The 20368-nt window shown below is 40.2% G+C and overlaps 1 protein-coding gene across 2 annotated transcripts in view; it reads right to left on the bottom strand.

Moving 5' to 3' along the window:
- Nucleotides 1–610: 610 nt before the first annotated feature.
- The window catches only part of ADHFE1 (alcohol dehydrogenase iron containing 1), a 31680-nt gene continuing 11922 nt past the window's right edge, over nucleotides 611–20368 (bottom strand). For both annotated transcript variants that reach the window (XM_043602208.1, XM_043602209.1), the window contains 8 exons: nucleotides 20083–20160; nucleotides 18651–18756; nucleotides 16384–16536; nucleotides 14297–14395; nucleotides 12430–12508; nucleotides 11921–12017; nucleotides 9160–9317; nucleotides 611–1745 (listed from right to left, as the gene is read on the bottom strand). In XM_043602208.1, coding sequence (XP_043458143.1) covers nucleotides 1662–1745; nucleotides 9160–9317; nucleotides 11921–12017; nucleotides 12430–12508; nucleotides 14297–14395; nucleotides 16384–16536; nucleotides 18651–18756; nucleotides 20083–20160 — 854 coding nt within the window. In that variant the 3' untranslated portion in view covers nucleotides 611–1661. The remainder of the gene's footprint in view (nucleotides 1746–9159; nucleotides 9318–11920; nucleotides 12018–12429; nucleotides 12509–14296; nucleotides 14396–16383; nucleotides 16537–18650; nucleotides 18757–20082; nucleotides 20161–20368) is intronic.

Raw genomic sequence — 20368 nt, 5'->3', positions numbered from 1 at the left:
TAGAGCACTTGATGTAAATAACTTGAATGTCCTATAGGAATTAAAACTATGTCTTAATGATACCATTTCTAAGTCAAAAATATATGCACACATATAATATATATAATAAAAAACATCTACCAAATTTTTAACAGTGGCTATCTTTTGGATGGTTCAATATTAACAAATATTTTCTTTTGTGTTTACCAGTTTTGGGTACCAAATGTATTTTATGTTTATAATTAGAGAAAACTCTAGAAACATTATTTCAATGTTATTTAAAAGATCTCAAGGACATAAAGACTTTTATACAGATACAGTGGGCCTGGTCAAGCTGAATGGCACAGTAAGGCACTTCTTTTCCATTTTTAAAAATCCTGATGTAATTATATATAGCATTACTTATTTGATTAAAACTTTAATTCAGCTTAAAACACAAATAAATCCACAAGGGCACTGAGATCCAGACTGCCAAAGACTTGAGCAGGCAAAAAACATCAGTGTGGTTACCTTTGTGAGGCGAAATGAGCCATAGAAGTTTCTGTAGGCTGGGATTGACAGAGAGGCAAATGATCATGCTACTTAGATTCTACTGGCAAGGCTGAAGTCTATTAACTACAACACTGCTTGATTTTGAATTAATTTATTCTGAGCACCAAAAACATTTTTCCAAAGAGGGAATTACCCTGTAGGGTGTTAGTGTTTTTCTCCAAAGAACAATTTGTTTATTTACCACATGATCAGTCTCTCATATTTTACCTCTTTGGATCTGCTTTAATCTTTAAGTATTAGTTACTAGTATTTTCATAAATTAAGATGAATCTGACTTAAAACAATAAAATGATATTTCTCTCTTTTCTCTGGTCCTTTTAAAATGAGAAAATATGTGTTTATAACAAATCCAAACAATACAGATGTTTATAAAATAAAAAGGGGAAGTATAAAATATAGGGTGAATATTTTCTCTTAATTTTCTGTACCCCAAATTCTATTTCTCTAGTGATAACTTTTGTTATTTTGATGTGTATCATTCTTCTTCCTATATATACACAAATACTTATGTATAATTAAAAAGTAAAAATCAGACCATGCAAATATTTAATTGTTCTGCTTTTTTCCAACTTAGCAGTATATCATGGGCATATTTCCAATATGTTTATCTCATTCTTATTGATAGCACTGTAATATTCCATTACTTAATATACTCTGATTTATTTATCTGTATACTATTAATGAATGTTTAGGTTCTTTCAGATTTTTTATTAGAGTGCTGCCAGAAACATCCTTGCCATCTTCCTTAACACACTTGTGCTCATATTTCTATAGGCTCAATTTCTAGACTAGGGATTACTGGGCACGGGATATGTGCATTTATGTTTTTGATAGATACTGAGCTTTTGCCCATTTTATAAATAGAGCAGTTGAAATCCGTGTGGTTTGGGGCAGGAACATGAATGCTGATGTCTAGCCCAAGGTCCAACATAGTGGGCATTCTTCCACTGTTTACAGAAGTAGTTTGACTTTGAGCATTAGGGAATCTTCTGCAGGATAAACTTATTATCACATTCAGATTGGTAACAGGTATGTCATGTGTGGAAATAAAAAGACAAAGTTCTGGCTAGCTTGGCTTCTGTTGTCAGGACTGTGATGGCCAGTGGTAATTCTTTCAGTGAGAATGAAAATTAATACAGTTTCATTGAAGCTTCAAACAGAGCAGACAGGTCCTCTTCTGACTGAGGGCGTGGTGCAAGCTTGGTGACCCTTTCCTGAAACAGTAAATAAAAGCAGTTACCCAGGGCTTTGAAAAGACAGTTTGTAAAAGGTACTAGGTTATGTAAATTAACTTGGCCATAAGAAACAATGACTTGATAATAGTTATATCTCTGAAATCATATTTTGGGGCACCTGGGTGGCTTAGTCAGCGAAGCATCTGACCCTTGGTTTTGGCTCAGGTCGTGATCTCATGGTTTCATGGTTCAAGCCCTGCATCAGGCTCCACACTGACACTGTGGAGTCTGCTTGGGATTCTCTCTCAATCTCTCTCTCTCTCTCTCTCTCCCCCCCCCTCCCTCCCTCCCTCTCTCCCCCCTCCTTGTCTCTCTACCCCTCTCCCACTCATGCTGTCTCTGTTTCTCTCAAAAGAAATAAACTTAAAAAAATCCTATTTCTTGTTTGCCCTATTCTAGCTGATCCCCAAGTCAGAAGTTTATCGAATGACACCTCTCCCACAAAGCCTTCAAAAGCCATTATGCTTACGTTCTGGCAATAGCCTGCCCAAAGTATAGAACCAAATCAACCTCGGGTAGAACACCGCCTATAATGACCAAACTGCATTGGTCAGCAGCCTATGCCAGGTAGGTCGTCTGGGCAGAGAGCACTGTCCCAGGCATAGCATGTGCTGCCAAGGAAAATAGAACTGGGTTGTCCTTGACTTCAAAGACTGTATACTTTGCAACTTGGACTTAACGTATATTTAAAAAAGATTTCATTAGGACTTAACTCTCAGGCTACAGGCAACAAGTGACTCCTTTTTTTCCTTTTTAACGTTTATTTATTTTTGAGACAGAGAGAGACAGAGCATGAACGGGGGAGGGGCAGAGAGAGAGGGAGACACAGAATCGGAAGCAGGCTCCAGACTCTGAGCCATCAGCCCAGAGCCCGACGCGGGGCTCGAACTCATGGACCACGCGATCGTGACCTGAGCCGAAGTCGGACGCTCAACCGACTGAGCCACCGAGGCGCCCCAAGTGACTCCTTTTTAATATTAACTAAGGTTTTCTGCCTTCCCAAATGAATTCAGCGACTTCCTTAATTTCTCCAATGTTATTGAATGGAGTTAGCAAAGACAGCCAGCACATCCTATTGCTATATATACCCCCATCAGTGTCTTCTTAATCCCAATGGGACAGAGGATTAAAAGATACTATAATGACCACACTGTGTCCAAATTTCTGGGCCTAAGTGAAATTAAGGTATAGGGATTGAGTGTCCAACTCCTGATTTTGGCTCAGGTCATGATCCCAGGGTCATGGGATCGAACCCCATGCCAGGCTCTGCATTGAGGGTGGAGCCTGTTTGAGATTCTCTCTCCCTCTCCCCCTCTCCCCTGTGCTCTCTGTCTCTCTAAAATACAAAATAAAAAAAAAATTAAGATGTATGCTATATTTTTGGTTCCATTCTCACGGGTATCTCAGTTTATTTTCTTTTAAGCACCTATTTGGGAGCATAGCTGGTAGATGAGGCAGCTCTATGAGGGCAGAGCTGTGTTCAGTGCCTATGAGAGTGCGTGACATGTACATAGGTGCCCAACAGTTATCTGATGAATTAATGACAGTGGTGGGAGGGGGGATGTTGACATTTCAAATATTCACATATTCAAGACAGAACTCTGCCTCCTGCCTCCCATTTTCTTCATCTCAGAAGTGATACCCAGTCACTCAGGCAAAAGCCTAGGAGTCCTCTTGATTTTCTTTCCTTTCTCTACAGGTTCACTCCATCAGCAAATTTGTCCAATCTCCCTCCAAAGTAAATCCCAAATCTGACCACCTCTCACCTCCTGTTCCACCACAACCCAAGTCTAAGTCATCCTCACTCTCCCCTCCACAAGTCTGTTTCCACTTTTGCTCTACTCTCGCCCCCTACAGGTCATTCTCCACAGAGCAGCCAGGTGATATTCCCCCCACCCCCCCCACCCCCCCAGTATAAATTGCTCCTATCATTGCTTGCTTCATGCTCTCTGATGACTTCCCACTGCAATTACAAGACTATGCCTCCAGTGCCACCCTGTTCAGGCCCTGATGCTCACCTCAGCTCTGACTCTTCTCCCATCAGTTCATCTCACTTAGCCCCACCATCCCCTCTCAGTCCCACAAAAATGCTCATCTTCATGCTGTCTTAGGGCCTTTCCCCTCTGCCTGGAGCGCTTCTCCCAGATCTCAACGTGGCTGCCTCCACCTCTAGTCAGAAACCTTCTGTGACCACCCTCGCTGGAGTTCCCTCTACACTGTCCCATGTGAAATCACTATCTCATTGCCCAGGTTTTCCTTCATATCATTAATCATTAACTGGAATGATTTCATTTATACCTTATTTATAGATTTGATTAGATGCCCATTGTCTGTCTTCTCTCACTAGGATGTTAGGTCTACGAGGTAGGGAAGAGACTTTATTTTTCTCCTTACCATATCCTGTTCAATGCATGTAAAAACAGGACCTCAGTAAGTAAAAGGAAGGTAAGGTAAAAGGAAGAATGAAAATAAGAAGGATGTATTAAAAAAATTAACTCAGGGGTGCCTTGGTGGCTCAGTTGGTTAGATATCTGACTCATGATTTTGACTCAGGTCATGATCTCCCAGTTTGTGAAATTGAGCTCTGCACTGGGCTCCGTGCTGATAGTGTGGAGCCTGCTTGGGATTCATATACAAACTCTCTCTCAAATAAATAAACATTAAAAAAAAATTAACTCAAAATTGATCTAAATGTAAAGACTTACATGTAAGATGTAATACTAAAACTCTTAGAAGAAAATAGGGGAAAATTTCATGACATTAGATTTGGCAATATTTTCTTGGCTATGACACCAAAAGCACAGGCAATAAAAAAAAATAGGTAAATTGGACTACATCCAAATTTGAAACTTTTATGCATCAAAAGACACTCTCAAGAGAGTTGAAAAGACAGAATGAGAAAAATATTTGCAGATTATACATCTGATAAGGGAGTAATACCTAGAATATATAAATAATTGCTACAACTCAACAGCAGAAAACCCTAAACAACCCAACTCAAAAATAGGCAAAAGACTTGAATAGATATTTCTTCAATGAAGATATGTAAATAGCCAATAAACACATGAAATCAGTCATTAGCAAAATGCAATTCAAAACCACAATGAGTTCCCACTTCCCATCCATCAGGCTATCCTGATGGATATATAAATGGATGGATATATATTTATATAGCTGGATATATATTTATATAGCTATCCTGATGGATATATAAATGGATGGATATATATTTATATAAATGGATGGATATATATTTATATAGCTATAAAAAAATGGAAAACACAAATCTTGGTGAAGATGTGGAGAAACTGGAACCCTTGTGTATTGCTGACTTCACTTACTGTTGGTGGGAATGCAAAATGGTACAGCCTCTATGGAAAACAGTTTAGCAGTTCCTCAAAAAGTTAAACAGAGAAGGTGTACCCTATGATCTATAATTTTATTCCTAGGTATATAGCCAAATAGATTGAAAGCAGGGACTAAAACATATTCATACAACCAATGTTCATAGTAGCACTATTCACAATAGTTTAAAGGCAGAAACAACCCAAATGTCCATCTGAACATAAATGGAAAAGCAATATGTGGTATATCCATGCAATGGAATATTACTCAGCCATAAAAAGGAGTGAAATTCTGACATTAAGGATTTATGCTAAGTGAAGTCATTATACAGACCCAAAAGAACAAATATTGTAGGATTCCACTTATGAAACGAGGTACCTGTAACAGGCAAATCCGTACAGACAGAAAGTAGAATAGAGGTCATCAGAGGTTGGGGAAGGGGAGTTATTGTTTACCATTAAGCAATAGAGCAGAGCTTCTATTTTCTGGAAATGGATAGTAGTGATGGTTGCACCACACTAAATGTACTCATTGGGACTGAATTATGCACTTAAAAATGGTTAAATTAATACATTTTATATTAGATATATTTTACCATGATTAAAAAAAAATAAAGAAAGGAAGGAAAGGGGCGCCTGGTTGGCTCAGTTGGTTAAGCATCAGACTTTGGCTCAGGTCATGATCTCATGGTCTGTGGGTTCGAGCCTCATATCAGGCTCTGTGCTGATTGCTCAGAGCCTGGAGCCTGCTTCTGATTCTGTGTCTCCCTCTCTCTGTGCACCTCCCTTGCTCTCTCTCTCAAAAATAAATAAACATTAAAAAAGACAAAAGGAAGGATGGAAGGGCAGATGGGAGAAGGATGGGGGACAATATGATGAATGTGGGTGAAACCAAATAAGAGTTTATACTGCAGCAGATCTTCAGAGATTCTAAAGAATTTTGAGAATCCAGAGCAAGGCAGAGACCTGTTCATGGCGACCTGCATACCTGTGAGCGGCAGGGTCAAGAACAGAAATTCAGCATTTGCTATGGCCGACGATTATTGCCACAGTATTCTGTTTATAACAGGAGAGAATCTTATTTGGTGATCTCAGAGTCCCTTAAGATGATTCTGTTCATCTTTGGCGAAATAGTTCAGGATTCTCAGAATTATTTCAGGCCAAGTGATTGGGGTTTCTCCTTCACATTTCTAAAGCTCCATGATTGGTTAAATGGGGGCAAGGATGTAATGTTTGTGATATATCCCCCCATGTATCATCTATGCCATAGAAAAGCCAAACTCTCAGAATTAAGATGTGTTCAGCGCTATTATTTATAGATGCATAAAACCAAAGGACAACTGATTAACATGGGCACTGAAATAAATCCTGACTACTACTTTTAGCACATTCATAAAATAACAACATTTTGACTGGCCTGTCTGCCAGGGCGTGGAAGTGCTCATTTTGGTAGACAGCTCTCCTCAGAAATGAAATGTTTGGATTTGAAATGTAAATGTTTTTTTCCAGAGGTTTCAGAAACCCCACTTGGAAGATTAATTTATTCTTGCCTGCTCCCCTTGCAGCCTGGGTATGGCGGTTGGAAGCCTCTGCACACAGGGCTGCTGTTTGCTGCCATCAGTATGGGATGTGGTGTTCGGTCAAGAATACTGGCCTGGTTGTTCCTTCCAGAGAAAACTGATCCCTCCTTGCTGAACATAAAAGAAGCTTTATCAAATGTCGACTACATAAATAATCTTTCTGGCAATATTCTTTGCAGCAACCACTATATCCCTCTCACTACCTTAAATCCTGTAGATACTAATAAGTGAAGATTAGCTTGTGCATGTGTAAAGTTCTGAAGTTGCCATAGCATTCCTGTAAAATGTTCACTGCTGCCAAAAATACCAAACAAAAAACCCATAGTAGTTCTTCATCTGCAAAACAGACAAGCTGATTTCTAAGATGCCTTCTAAGTTCCGTGCATCTCTCCTGTCCTCTCCATATATAGAACACATTGACTCAATTACATGGACTCCAAAATGGAACTAGTGCTACTTTATTAAAATTAACTATGTATGTTTCTCCCAATCATAGAAACATGATTTAAAAAAAAAAAAAGCAGGATACGTGTTGGGGCTGCTTTATGAATACAACTTGAGGAAATCCTGGCCGCCTGCTTTTTGACTTGTATTCAAAGGATTCAATTTGTTTTGCATCTTTTGTGAAACTAAGAAATTAGCTTTGTCTAATTAAGGTTTTGCTATCTGTGATTTCCCAGTGTGACATGTACACTGAGGCATTTAATATGATACCTAATTAACTTGCTATTTTAGTGGATGGTCTCAAATGTTAGTTTGGATTGCTATCTGGAACAGTTTCTGAAAGTAAAAGACTGAGCACAGTAGAATTTAAACAGTAAACACTTGCCAATGTGTGCTGATGGCAAGAAGATGCGTTGCCACTAGCAATCAAATGGCCAAGAATATCACACAGCTTCATCTGAAAATCATGGATACCATCCCTGGAGGTTGACAAACACACATTCCTGAACAAACAGAATTCTTCAGAAATACCCTCCTCCCCCAGTCTTGAAGAATGGACACTATCACTGGAACCATGCTATAAGAGCCAAGCACCATGTCAAAACTGTGGTGACCACTTGGTCTCTGGTATCCCTGGACAGGCTTTCATGGCTTCTTGTCATAAGTTGACTCCTATTAGGTGTAAGGAAACTTCTTAAAAAATTACTACCATTCAGCCATTAAGCTCACCTGCCCAGAAGACTTAGGAGGAGAGAGGGCTGCAGGTTTACAAACATTTGACATGTTTACTAGCCTGTGCTAGGTGCAGTAGAGGATGAAGGAGCAAAACACGTCCTTGCGCTCCTGGAACTTACAGTCTAGTAAGTTTGGATAAAATAACTGTGATGGTCATATTCTTTGGGTATTTAGTCCATTGGACTTGTTGGTTAGAGCTAAGTGTTTCTGTGTTAGCCTAGGAGCTCAGTTACACTTTGAGATGTTTCTTTTTCTCATTCATTTATATTTTCAGATACAACTGAGGCTACTGGATTTGAGTGTAAATGAAGGAAACTGCTGGCCCATGGGCCATGTTTGGTTTGTACAGTGGGTAATACAGGGAACGCAATACAAACATCCAGATTGCTGATACATATATACTTTTAATTGGATGCTCTATGAACACTGGGACCTGAATTTCTGCTTGGAGATAATAAATTGTAACTGAAAAGATGCTCACCCAATGAGCTGGATTATGAGCTTTCCAGTTCACGAAAGTCCCTGCCACTCCCTACTGCTTTAAATTACTTTGTTCATTGCAATTGCCTACCTACCTCCTGAGGACATGTGAGTCCGTTAACCCAATCCATACAAATAACATCTTATGTGAGTGGTGAGATCTTCAACATTCTAAGCAGTTGCCAAGTGGGGAAGAAGCTAGTGTGAGGCCTTTGTTTAGCCAGAGGGATGAGGGAAAAGCACTGCTACTTGTGGTAAGCGGGAATCTGTGTAGCAACATTTAGATAAATAAGACCCAAAGTGACACAGATGTGTGTACAGATGTTATGTATATAAAATGTACACTCTCCCAGATATGTTAAAAAGTGATTTTGTAATGGTATCCATTTAAAGGCCATGCCTATTTTTCACAAAATAGTAGGAATTTTAACTGTTTATAATATAAAACAATATCAGTGGCCCTTTTGGAATGGCTTCACATTGTTTTATAGAGGACTCTTAAAAGAGCAGAAATGGTAAAAAGGGAAATTCTGCTACACTTCAAGACAAATATGGATGTTTTTGCCTTGATTTTTTATAAAAGATCCTTTCAGTTACATCATAACAGCTCCAAAAAGCCACAGGTTTATGGAAGAATATATAGGTAAGGGAGGCTGGCCCCTCCCATAGGGGAAGAGAAGAGCTGTTCTCTGGTATGGAGGAGACCTGGGTTTTCCTCTCCCCTAAGACCCCTCCCCCACCAAGTGGACCATGTTTTTCCAGCAGCTTTGTGCTTCTCCGAAAGGCATGAGGACGCACTGCATCTCTTACCTGGGGCAGCGTTCCTTTCACTAATGCAGGGATATCAGCCTTGGAGTAACCAATGGCAGCTAGGCCATCATCAACATCCAGATCGAATAAGAATTTCCGGAGCGTGTCTGCCAAAATAGGCCCAGCGTCTGGGATCCTGGCAGTGCGGGTGTCAGCTCCTAGAAGACACAAAGTGCTGACTGTAGAGAGAGAGGGTGTCATTCAGTCACACGATAGCTGAATACATAACCTACTGCTGGCTCCCTACCACCGAGGACAAGGGCACTGCTGTGCCTCCACATGGAGGCCAGCCCAGCATCAACCCTGCAGAACACAGATGGGCCAGGCCAGCCTGCAGGACCCTGATATCATTTGCAGGGAAGTCGTCTGGGGTGTGCTAACCTGGCTCTCACATTTCCAATGGGCTCCTTGCCCCTAGTGTTGTGGGAAGAAGAGAAACCGAGCCAAGAGAAGAGACATAGGGAGGAGACCAAAAAAGAAGGCTGGTGTTTGGATGAGGAGGCAGGAGCATTCGTAGGAGAAAACACAGGTTATGTAACTATCAAGGCTTGGAATTTGCTGACATCTAGAGGTATATGTGTTCAACGTCTTTTCTCCCAGCAACATCTTAGGCAAAGAAGAAAAACCCTTTACAAACACCTTGTGAGGCAAGGATATATTGAAGTGCAAAAGCTCCAACACTGACTGCCCAAAAGGAAGAAAATGACAAAAATGGACTATGTGTGGCCAGGGGAGGAAATACTTCCTCTCTATTGCTATGAAACTTTTTATTTTAAGGGCCAGGGCAGGTTACTTTAAATAAATATTACAGGACTAGTCAGGCGGAACCAAGAACAAGACTCTGAGAAAACAGTGTTTAGTATGTAGATAATAATGATGTTGGTGAAGAGTGGAGAAGGTTGCCAAGGGTTGGAAATTTGTAAGGAAAAAATGTAGACACGATTCATAGTTAATACATGAAATCATAGAGACATCAGTCTGGACGAGCCAGGGGTTCTGCCCTCAGGCAGGGGTAGCAGTGAGAGGTCCAGACCCTTAGCACTCCAGCCACCCTCCATTCTAGCTGAACACATTTACTAACAGGAAGTGAAGCACTCTCCAAACAGATGTAGCATTATTTATTATCCGAAATGCCTCATGTTGAGTCTAAGTCCACTTTCTCTGTATTGTTCACCAGGAGACTAGAATGTACAGTTTACCTCCATGCTGAAGCACACTATTAGTTTTAACCTTTTTCTTCAATGGCAGCAAGAACTGTTTTAGTAATCCAGAAAAAAGTATAAATAGACCCAGATAGAAGGCTAGTTGGGAGAGCAGCTGGATGGAAGGTAAACCTTGCCTGACAAGACCAGTCTGTATTACACAGTGGCAGCTGAAATATGGATTAGGTGGAAAGGTGACACACGATACAAGGTTTATGAGGTTTTTATGTTCCTGCGATTGCTGCCATAAAACACACATCAAAGCCTCTGGGTTTTCCTGTGAAGTGTTTTAGAAAAAAAGAGAGGGTGGGAAAGAGAATAAATCGGTATAAAGCTAAGAGAATCTAAGATTACACAAGGAATTAAAATAGTTGATGGCTAAGTATGGAATAACATTAAACAAAACTTCCTATGCAAGGAGGAAGAATTGGTAGGTTCTTCCACCCTGAGCTTTGTCTACCAGAAGAATTGCTTTTCACAGTAGTGTTGTTGATTGCCTGGAATTTTATTTACCTTTAGGTTTTCTAAGACTTTCCCATTTCCCAGATGTGTAGCTGACTACTTGGGCTCCCTCCTACTTACACTGCATATTTACAAGGCATCTAGGCATCTGAGTCCCCAAAATGGCTGAAAAATAAACCCCAGTCCGAAAGGGAAAAGAAACAAGATCATTGGGAAGGTGGACGCCATATTTCCAGCAGCGCATGCTGGGAAATCAAGCCCCTGCACAGCTTCTCTAGCCTGGCTTCTCTCATTAGCATTCCCAGCACAACACCTGGAACTCTGTGAAAGCACAAACGTCAGAGTGTGAAAGAGAAGTGGAGGGAGCAGCACACGTGGAAGGAATCTGTGGTCATGCCTACCTTTTTGGAAATAACCTCTCTAACGGCTGGAGCTAGAAGAGCATAATGAAGTTTTCTTTTTAGCTTTTCCCTTCCTACCCTAAACACAAGTAGGGGAATAAAATGCTTGGAAAGTTAATCAAATACTCAAAGTCTACTTGAAAGAGTTCTCATCTTAAAAAATACCAAAAATTTTTACTTAACACTAAAGCTATCCTGAATATAATTTTATTTCTTATAAGATTCAAAGAGCACTGTGGGTGTCTTATTATAGACATTATTTATTCGACAGAGCAGCAAAACAGATTTTTCTTTTGGGATCTTTTTATAAAGTTTCTAGTTGTTTAGATTCTTTATAATTGGGAATGTGCTGTTACGTCCAATTTAGATTCATTTTATTACCTACTAAACATAGCAAAAGCCAGTTGTAACATTAACAGTATATAAAGATTCACTTTTCTTGGGGATGAAAACAATAGAAATATTATTACTCCAAATTTAACATAAGCAATATTTGGTTCCATTTCATTGTTAATAGAAGCAAAATTACAGAATTTTAGTGCTAGACAGACTTCAGGTAGGTTACTCACATTTTATTATTAAGCTATTTCAAAGCAACTTTCTAGGTATTATTATCCTTTCTGGATTATCTTCAGAAGCAACCTTATGATATGCTCCACATATGTGGGTCACAGATTTATGCGTCATGGTTCATACCCAATATTTCTGCCGTTTCCAGGTGCCGTTCAGGAGACATCTGTGCTGTGAAAGTGAACACTGCTGGGGAGGTGAGTACCACAGAAAGGCCATGAGGCTGAAGAGAAACAAACTGTGGTGACCAGTGGGGCAACGTTGGTTTTCAACATGCATTTTCTAGATATTAAATTACTTTACCCTATACTCCAAACAATTAAGAATTGACAAATATATTTAACAAATACATTTATGGCAACTGTGAGGAATATGAAATTAAAAAAATTTTAACATTTATTCATTTTTTGAGAGACAGAGAGAGACAGTACGAGCCAGGGAAGGACAGAGAGAGAGGGAAACACAGAATCCAAAGCAGGCTCCAGGCTCTGAGCCTGTCAGCACAGAGCTCAGCGCAAGGCCGGAACTCACGAACAGTGAGATCATGACCTGAGCTGAAGTTGGGACGCTTAACCAACTGAGCCACCCTGGCGCTCCAGGAATATGAAATTTAATTAAAGAGTTTATGTTTTTACCACCAGTGGGTGATCCACATTATAATCTTTTGCTTTGTATGTCTTCACTAAGCCTGAAATTGGGTAGGACATTCCATGGCTAGAAAAGAAAGAAAGTCCTTATGTTGACACATCGATACCAGAAATTCAGGTTAACAAAACAAAGATACTTTTATGGGAGAGCCTTCACAGTCTGTTGACCATATAGTTATCTCACAAAGTTATACATTGTGTTTTCTTTGATACAACAATATATGATTATGCATTGGACATTTTGTGTGTTCATTAACAAAACCTCTGAAATGTTCAAATTCAAATGCTCATGGAATTGTATGCCACTAAAAAGTGTTCATGCAGAAGTTGATCCCCAAACACATTGATTAACTTAATGATCTTGAAGAATTTACTTTGAAGTTTCTTTAATAAGCTTCAGGGCATGTGTTTTCTATTTCGCTCTGCACTGCCTTGGCAGTGTGTTCCTGCCCAAGCTCATGATGTGGGTGTGAGTTTTAGGAGCCAAGATGTGCTGCATTAGATATGCAAGCTTGACCTGCCAGTCATCTGTCCCATCAATAATTGATATATCCTTTCAAATGTTATATACTAACATAGTTGGATCATAAATGATTTTTGCAGTTTGAAAGGTTATCAAGAAAAGGCACCATGGTTTTTATTTGTGGGTTTTTTTTTAATTTGTTTTAATGAAAAAAGAAAAAACAAAACCTCTTTATATCCTCTTGAATTCTTAGTGAACAAATAGGACAGTATTATAGTTTACTAGATGACCCAGAATATATATATTGTGAGAAGTTAATGTATTTATAGTTAAAATATTGAAAGTGAAATGCTTTATAATAGTAAAATGGTCTGTAAGTCTTTTTGTGTGGGTTATTAGACGACTTTGGGGTTATTCACCAAAAGATTTACATTTCATAGAAAGATGAAGTATTTTGGTGAACTGTATGAGTACTTATCAAAAAAGGTATCCCTTGCCTATTAGTCTTCATGAGACAGATCAGAAGGTGTTGGTTCTCTGAATTGCTGGGCACTTAGGAATGTACTTTACCTTTCTCAGGCTTCACAGTATTTGGAAAAATATTGCGTAGTGTCTTTTCCTGAAGTGAAAGAGTTCATGTATTTTCCAAAAGTAACTTTTTAATGATACCGAATGACTTTCCTCGATTTATTTTAACAGTTGTATATATTCCTTGTAAAAATTAGAATGATCCATAATCCTATTTCTTCAAGATAACCATTATAAAGTACATCTTCTGGTCTTTTTATGCATATCTTTAATTTATGATCGTATGTGCATACAGTTTTAAACATTGCTTTTGTTACTTAATATTCTTTTTAAAAAATGTGTATTTATTTATTTTGAGAGGGAGGGACAGAGAGAGGGAGAGAGAGGATTCCAAGTGGCCTTTGTGGGGGAGGGCTCTATGTCATGAACCATGAGATCATGACCTGAGCCAAAATCAAGAGTCAGACACTTAACCTACTGAGCCATCCAGGTGTCCCTGAATTATACATTTTAAATGGGTGAATTTTATAGTGTGTGGATTGTATTTCCATAAGGCTGTTACCAAAAAAAAAAAAAAAAATTTAGGGGCTACCTGGCTGGCTCAGTCAGTAGAGCATGTGACTCTTGATCTCAGGGTCATGAGTTTGAGCCTCACATTGGGGGTAAAATATACTTAAAAAGAAAAACTTAAAAAAAATCTATGACTCAACAAATCACATTTGAATTAACAAAACATTCCAGTACCTAAAGTTAAATTTCTTCTTTCTATGGCATATTTAGATCTTACACCTGTCCCAAATTATAAACATTTTAAAAGTAAAAGCAATAGCTTAGGTGAATAAATATAGTCTCAGATTTGCTCACCACAGATGAACACCAGCATTTCCAAAGCCAATGCCAGCAAAAGCACTTGCCAAGTGCATATTAGACCTTGCTTCAAGATCATCAGGATTTCTGACAGCCCTGTGGATGATATAAATATCTACATCAACATTGGCATTTCCTACAAAGAAAGGGCAGCCTTAGGGAAAGATCTGGGGAAAAAAGAAATGCTACTCAGTAGGAAGAAAAATTAGGTAACTTATTCAAACGACATCTTGTCTTCTAAATGAAAACTGAAGGGAAACATATTTTCTCATCAATGGTTTTGGGCAAAGGCATAATAAATACTCTGTCAGGCTGCTCCTGTGATAAAAGTGCCAGGGGAAGAAAGCACTGACCCTTGGGCTGTGAGCTGCTCTAGAAAAGTACCCTGAGAGTCATTCTTCTTCTTCATTTGTCAATGACCTTGACTGCAGCTGTGAATGGACTTCAAGTAAACATATACTCAGAATGCATAGGGCTCAGACCGCTTCTCAGAGTCCCTGCTGCCTCGGGCTACCTGCAGGCTAATTACAGCCTGCCCAGCCATCTTTTTTTTTTTTTTTTTTTTTTTTTTTTTTTTTTTTTTTTTTTTTTTTTTGTGACACTACCCCAAATAGAACCCTCTGGAGGCCTCTTAGTATCTGTGGAAACTACACATGTTATTTTAATATTTATCATTATAGAAGTGGGATGTTATTGTAGGACGAAGCTTTGCTCGCTCTAGATGTCCCCAGTGCCACTTTGAGAAAAGCAAATTCTCAAAGGCCCCTTGCAGATGGAGCTCAACCTTCTCATACACACTTGCTTAGAAACCCTGCCCCAGGGAGGAAGCTGAAAACTGCCAAATGAACCCTCTGTCGCTTGCTCTTTCTGATTTTGCCTGGAGTAAGGGTTTCTGTTATGTAGAGTGCTATAGCCTTTTATCTCCTTTCATTTGGAATGGTGAGGCTTCTGTGGCCCCTTTCCAAACCGGGGTTAGTTTCTTATTCCTTGAATAACAAGATGAAATAGCAGATGATGGGGCTTTAGCTTGTCCTCTGTCCATTTTACCCCCTTTACCTTCCACCATGCTCTGCCAAGCCTTCTGTCCCTGTCGCACACACTGGCTGACCATTATCTGGATCTGCATCTACCCAGTGAAATGCTGCCATGCTCTCTGATGGTCTCCTGAAATGGTTCTATGTCCCTTCCCCCTGCTGCACTACAAAATACAGTTTGAGCTCCCTCTCTAGTACAGCTTCTAACCAGGGGCCACAGGAAGCACCATGTTCACATCTAGGTCCAAACTGCTGTGTTCTTTCCCTCCATTATGTATAAGTACAGAAGTGAGTCTGGTTTTGCATAGTTCCTAATGTTTCAGGGATCAGCTTTCATCTCTAAGTATATCTTTGCTTTCTTAGGAGCCAATCATGGATACATCATTCATAAATCTTTCAAAATCTTTTAGGAAGCTTTTTATATCTCCTGGGACAGACAACTCTACACATGTATTTCTTAAATTCAGTTCATATGAGTTTGCTTAATGGGTTGACTCAGTGTACCTTTGGACAGGGCCTGCATGGGCACAGCCAACATCTGCCTCTCTGAGTCTCATTACCGCTCTTGGTGTAACCAACTCTCAAAGGACATCTCCCCTCACCTTAGCTTTGGTTTTGAGGCTTTGATGAATAATCCTTCTATATGCATCCTTCATAAATCAGGGGCTCATATCTTGTCCCCTTGCCTTTGCCTTTTCAGACTGAAGGATCCAGGTTTCATCCATCCTCATGTGTCTCCCTCCCCGACTTTTGCATCCTTCCGGAGCTTGCTGGTCTCTGGTGCTTCTCTATGTCCACTGAACTGATCTTTTCATGAACAGACTTGCTCAGGATATTTCAGGATCTGGCATGCTACATTTTATGTGAGGGTGGAATGTGGTTTTCTGTTCTGTTTTTTTTCCTTTTTTTCTAAGATTTTATTTTTAACTAATCTCTACACCCAATATGGGGTTCAGACTTATAACCCTGAGATCAAAAGTCACATGCTCTACTGACTGACCCAACCAGGCACGCTTTCTGTTTTGTTTCCATCTCCTCTGGGCCACATACCTCTTCAGATACTTAGCGACGATCCGTAGTGCATGGACAGCCCAAATGTCACTGACTGGGTTGCTGCCCTGGTATGCTGGCCGGGTGATGGGATTTGAAGGGCAGGGGCTCCGCATGTGGTAGGGAAGGGCAGTGTAGGACTCCAGGGCATGGCTAACAAGAAATATTGAAAACACACAGATTGAAAGTATCTTCTTCATTTTCCCCCTCCATTCAGGTTAGAAACTCTCTTGTTCAGTACTGACTCCGCTACAGATGTGCTATGTAGTAGTGATAATCACAATGCATTCCACCAGACTCTGGTCTACAATAGTCATTACTTATTATAGAAGTTGACACAGTGAAGTTTACATTAATAGCACTATAGTGTTTTTTGACCAGTGTGTATTACTGGATTACATATGACTCTTTTCTGGTGCAAATAAATCTTCATGATGTTGAATTTTTAAATATTTGAGTCATGAGGAAAAGCACTGAATCTAAAAAATGATTTCCTTTTAAAATATATTTACCATTTTATCTCTTGTATTTGATCAAATACCATATTACTCAAGGAGGGTCATAGTTACACAAGCCTCCTATTAAGAGTATGCTGCAGTGGTGAGAACACAGACCCTGGGGTCAGCTGTAAATCCTTCTCTCCACTTTCTTGGCAGGCAATGTAATACAGTGAGAAAAGCAGACCATGGACTTGGGTAGTCCTGGGTGTGAATCCTAACTCTGCCACCTCCTGCTTGTGTGAATTTTATTTGAGAGATATTAACTGAATACCTATGATGTGACAGTCACTGTGCCAAGGGGCGGGGATGGAGAAGTGAGTAAGATGGTCCTGTCTTCATCAAGCTCACAGTGCAGTGAAGGAGATGGGCATGTGAAATGGAGGTGTCTCAGAAAGAATGTTTAGGCCACCCAGTGGGGAAGAGTAAAGAATGGAGTGGTCAGTTGTACTTCAGGAAAGGAATGGGGAAGGTCACCAAAGGTTCCATCAAGGCAAGAATGCTCCAGTGGAATTGGAAGATAAATTCTCCAAGCAGATAAACAGCTGAGCATTGGGGACATTCCAGGGCCAAATGTGGCCTTCAGGCAGTAGAAGTGGAAAGCCACTGAAAGACCTGTCAGGTAGAGGTGTGTGTATGTGTGTGTGCATGCATGTAGATGTGTGATGGTTATATTGCATTCTGAAAACTTGCTAAGGCCAGTATGGAGAACAGATAGAAGGACTAGAGGGTGGAAGCAGGGAGACTGATGAGGAGACTACTGCAACTGTCCAAGCAAGAGCTGGACAGGTCTGAACCATGGCGGAAGTAATGAGGCTCGAGAGGAGGGAGCAGACAGGAGAGAGAGTCAAGCGGAATAAGTGGTAGGAAATACCAGCTGTGTGTGGGCATGAGAAAGAAGTTAAGGGACTGCTGCTAAGTTAAGGGACTCGGGAGGAGAGGCTGTGAGGGTGGGGGTGGGGGGTTTAGATAGTTATCAGATTTCATCAAATTTAAGATGTCATCCATTATAAGATACACAATTAAAAAAAATAGTACCACTGAGGAAGAAAACCATACTGTCATGCCACAGATTTTAAGATGTATTCTGAGTTTAGATATGTTAGAATGTGAAAAAAAATGTGCATGTGCAAGTGGATGAAATAGGCAGCTCGGGACATGCTGAACGTGAAGTGTCTGTGCGTCTCTGTGAAGCCGCTGGAAGGAACACTGCTCAGGGATCCATCAGCACATTGCAGCTGAGGTCAAGAGAGCCTGCAGTATGGCTCTGGGAAGTTACTAAACATCTCAAAGCCAGGTTTCTTTTTCGTATGGCACAGAGGTGTGGTGAAGTGGTGGTGTGTAAAGTACTGACACGGTGAGCACAGTCCAGCTTGGGAAACATTAGCTCCCTTTCCTGCCCTCTTCCACAGTGTGGCAGCCCTGGGCATTTCCTGCTTCGTGTAGCCCTAGAGGCAGGCGTCGTGGGTCTGAGATGCTGCATGCCAGCTCCAACTGCTCCTTTCACTGTGTCCCTGTGGCTGCAGCTGTGGCTGGAATGGTCAATCCTGAACAGCAGCTTTGTGGCGCACCCGGGAGCTCACCTAGTCACCAACCTTTATAGGTTCCATGTTTTCAACTAGGGAAGGGAATAATGAGAACCAAAGCTGGGGTTGTTGTGGAACACTAACCAATGAATGCTTAGCAAGTGCTTTTGGCAAGAAAGCACTATCCATACTGTCCATAGACCCAGGAACTGGAGCAGCCCCTCCAGATGGCACTAGTACCTACCAAAGCACATCGAAGCCACTGTTGGCGACCACCCGGTCAGGCATGTGCAGGGTGTGCAGAGGATCAATCAGTCCCAGCGTGGGTTTGATGGCTCTGGAAGCAATGCCTAAGACAGGGATTTTCAATAGAGGCTCTAGGTATGGACACCATTTTAAAAAATTAGATTACTTTAGGATAACAATTTATTCTTAAAAAATTAAAAATATGAGATGAGATTCATTCTCATGAAGGGAGGCAGCAAGACCAGTGGAAAGAGATTTGGAGCCAGAAACCTGGGTTTTACAGTGGGTCTGAAGCTCCTTCTGGTTTGAAAGAGTTGAGTATGTGCATCTCTTCCCAACTCTGGGTTGAATGATGCCACTGGCTATGCTGGGAGTATTATACACCAAAGAAATTGGCCAGTACTACAAATCAGTGCTTACTTGGCTGATTAAATTCCCAAGAGCTGGTTTACTAGCACACCACCGGTTTGTGTCATCATTCTGCAACTTACTATGTATCTTCGGACAAGTCATTTAGTCTGAATTCTTTGTTAGATTAGCTCATGACAATGTAGGGCTTCTATCCTTCATAGCTGTTGTAAGGATCACATGAGAAAATAGTATGTAAAAGTCTTAGAAAAACTGTAAGGTAGAATTTAAGTATTGGCTACTATTATCTTTAATAATGTCAAAGGATAATGTAATTTAATTTTAAAAAGAGAAGTTACTGTAAATGTGCAGTTGAATATCAATTTATTCTGCTACAAAGGCCTGGGACCTCTGGACCTTTCAGGAGTGATGGGAATGTTTTGTTATTTTGATTGGGGTAGTGGTTACATGGGTGTATCTATTTGTCAAAATTCATCAAACTGACAATTAAAATGTATGCATTTTATTATATAAAAAATGTATCTCAATGAAATTGATTTAAAGTGTAGAAAAGATGTCCAAGAAAGGGAATAATCATTTACCACTGACATACAGTTACTAACTTCGGCCAAAAAATGGCCAATCGAGATTATGGCATTTCAATATCCTTTTGTAGGTAATTCTCAGAAAGAAGTCTATTGGACTGTTTCATAGTTTATATGTACTTTGAAAAAGAAAGAAAATGTGTAGGGGCCCCTGGGTGGCTCAGCTGGTTGAGTGTCTGACTTCAGCTCAGGTCATGATCTCCTGGTTCCTGAGTTTGAGCCCTGCATTAGGCTTCTGCTGTCAGCATGAAGCCTACTTCAGATCCTCTGCCCCCCTCTCTCTCTGTACCTCCCTGCTCATGCTCTCTTTCTCTCAAAAATAAAAAATAAGAGAGAAATAAAATGTATATGTATACATATAACCCTCCCCTTAACTCTATAACTCCTTGATTTTTAAATATTAAGATTAAAGAAAAGGAGGTGGGGTTGAAAGGTACGAGAGAGAATTTTTTAAAAAGTTATGGGCAAAGTTCTTACCAGTTTTTACTTTCAAGTGTTCGTAGTCAAAGATGGCAACTCCTGTAGTTTCACTCCCAGTTCCTGAGGTGGTTGGGACTCGAACAAAATAATATCAATTTAAATAATGCTTCTAAATAAAGGTCAGTGGAGATACTTAATTCAGCCTTGGGAAGCAAGGAGCAAAGTTAGAGAAGGAAGCTTTGCTGCGTCTGTTGCTCACCTGATGTCTGTATCTATATTAATAAGCGTGTATGCTTCACATGTATAAGGGTGCCTGCATTTACATGCATGCATAATAGTATGC

This window comes from Prionailurus bengalensis, chromosome F2 (assembly GCF_016509475.1).
Source record: "Prionailurus bengalensis isolate Pbe53 chromosome F2, Fcat_Pben_1.1_paternal_pri, whole genome shotgun sequence".
NCBI lineage: Eukaryota > Metazoa > Chordata > Mammalia > Carnivora > Felidae > Prionailurus > Prionailurus bengalensis.
This window is presented reverse-complemented; position numbering and strand designations above follow the sequence as displayed.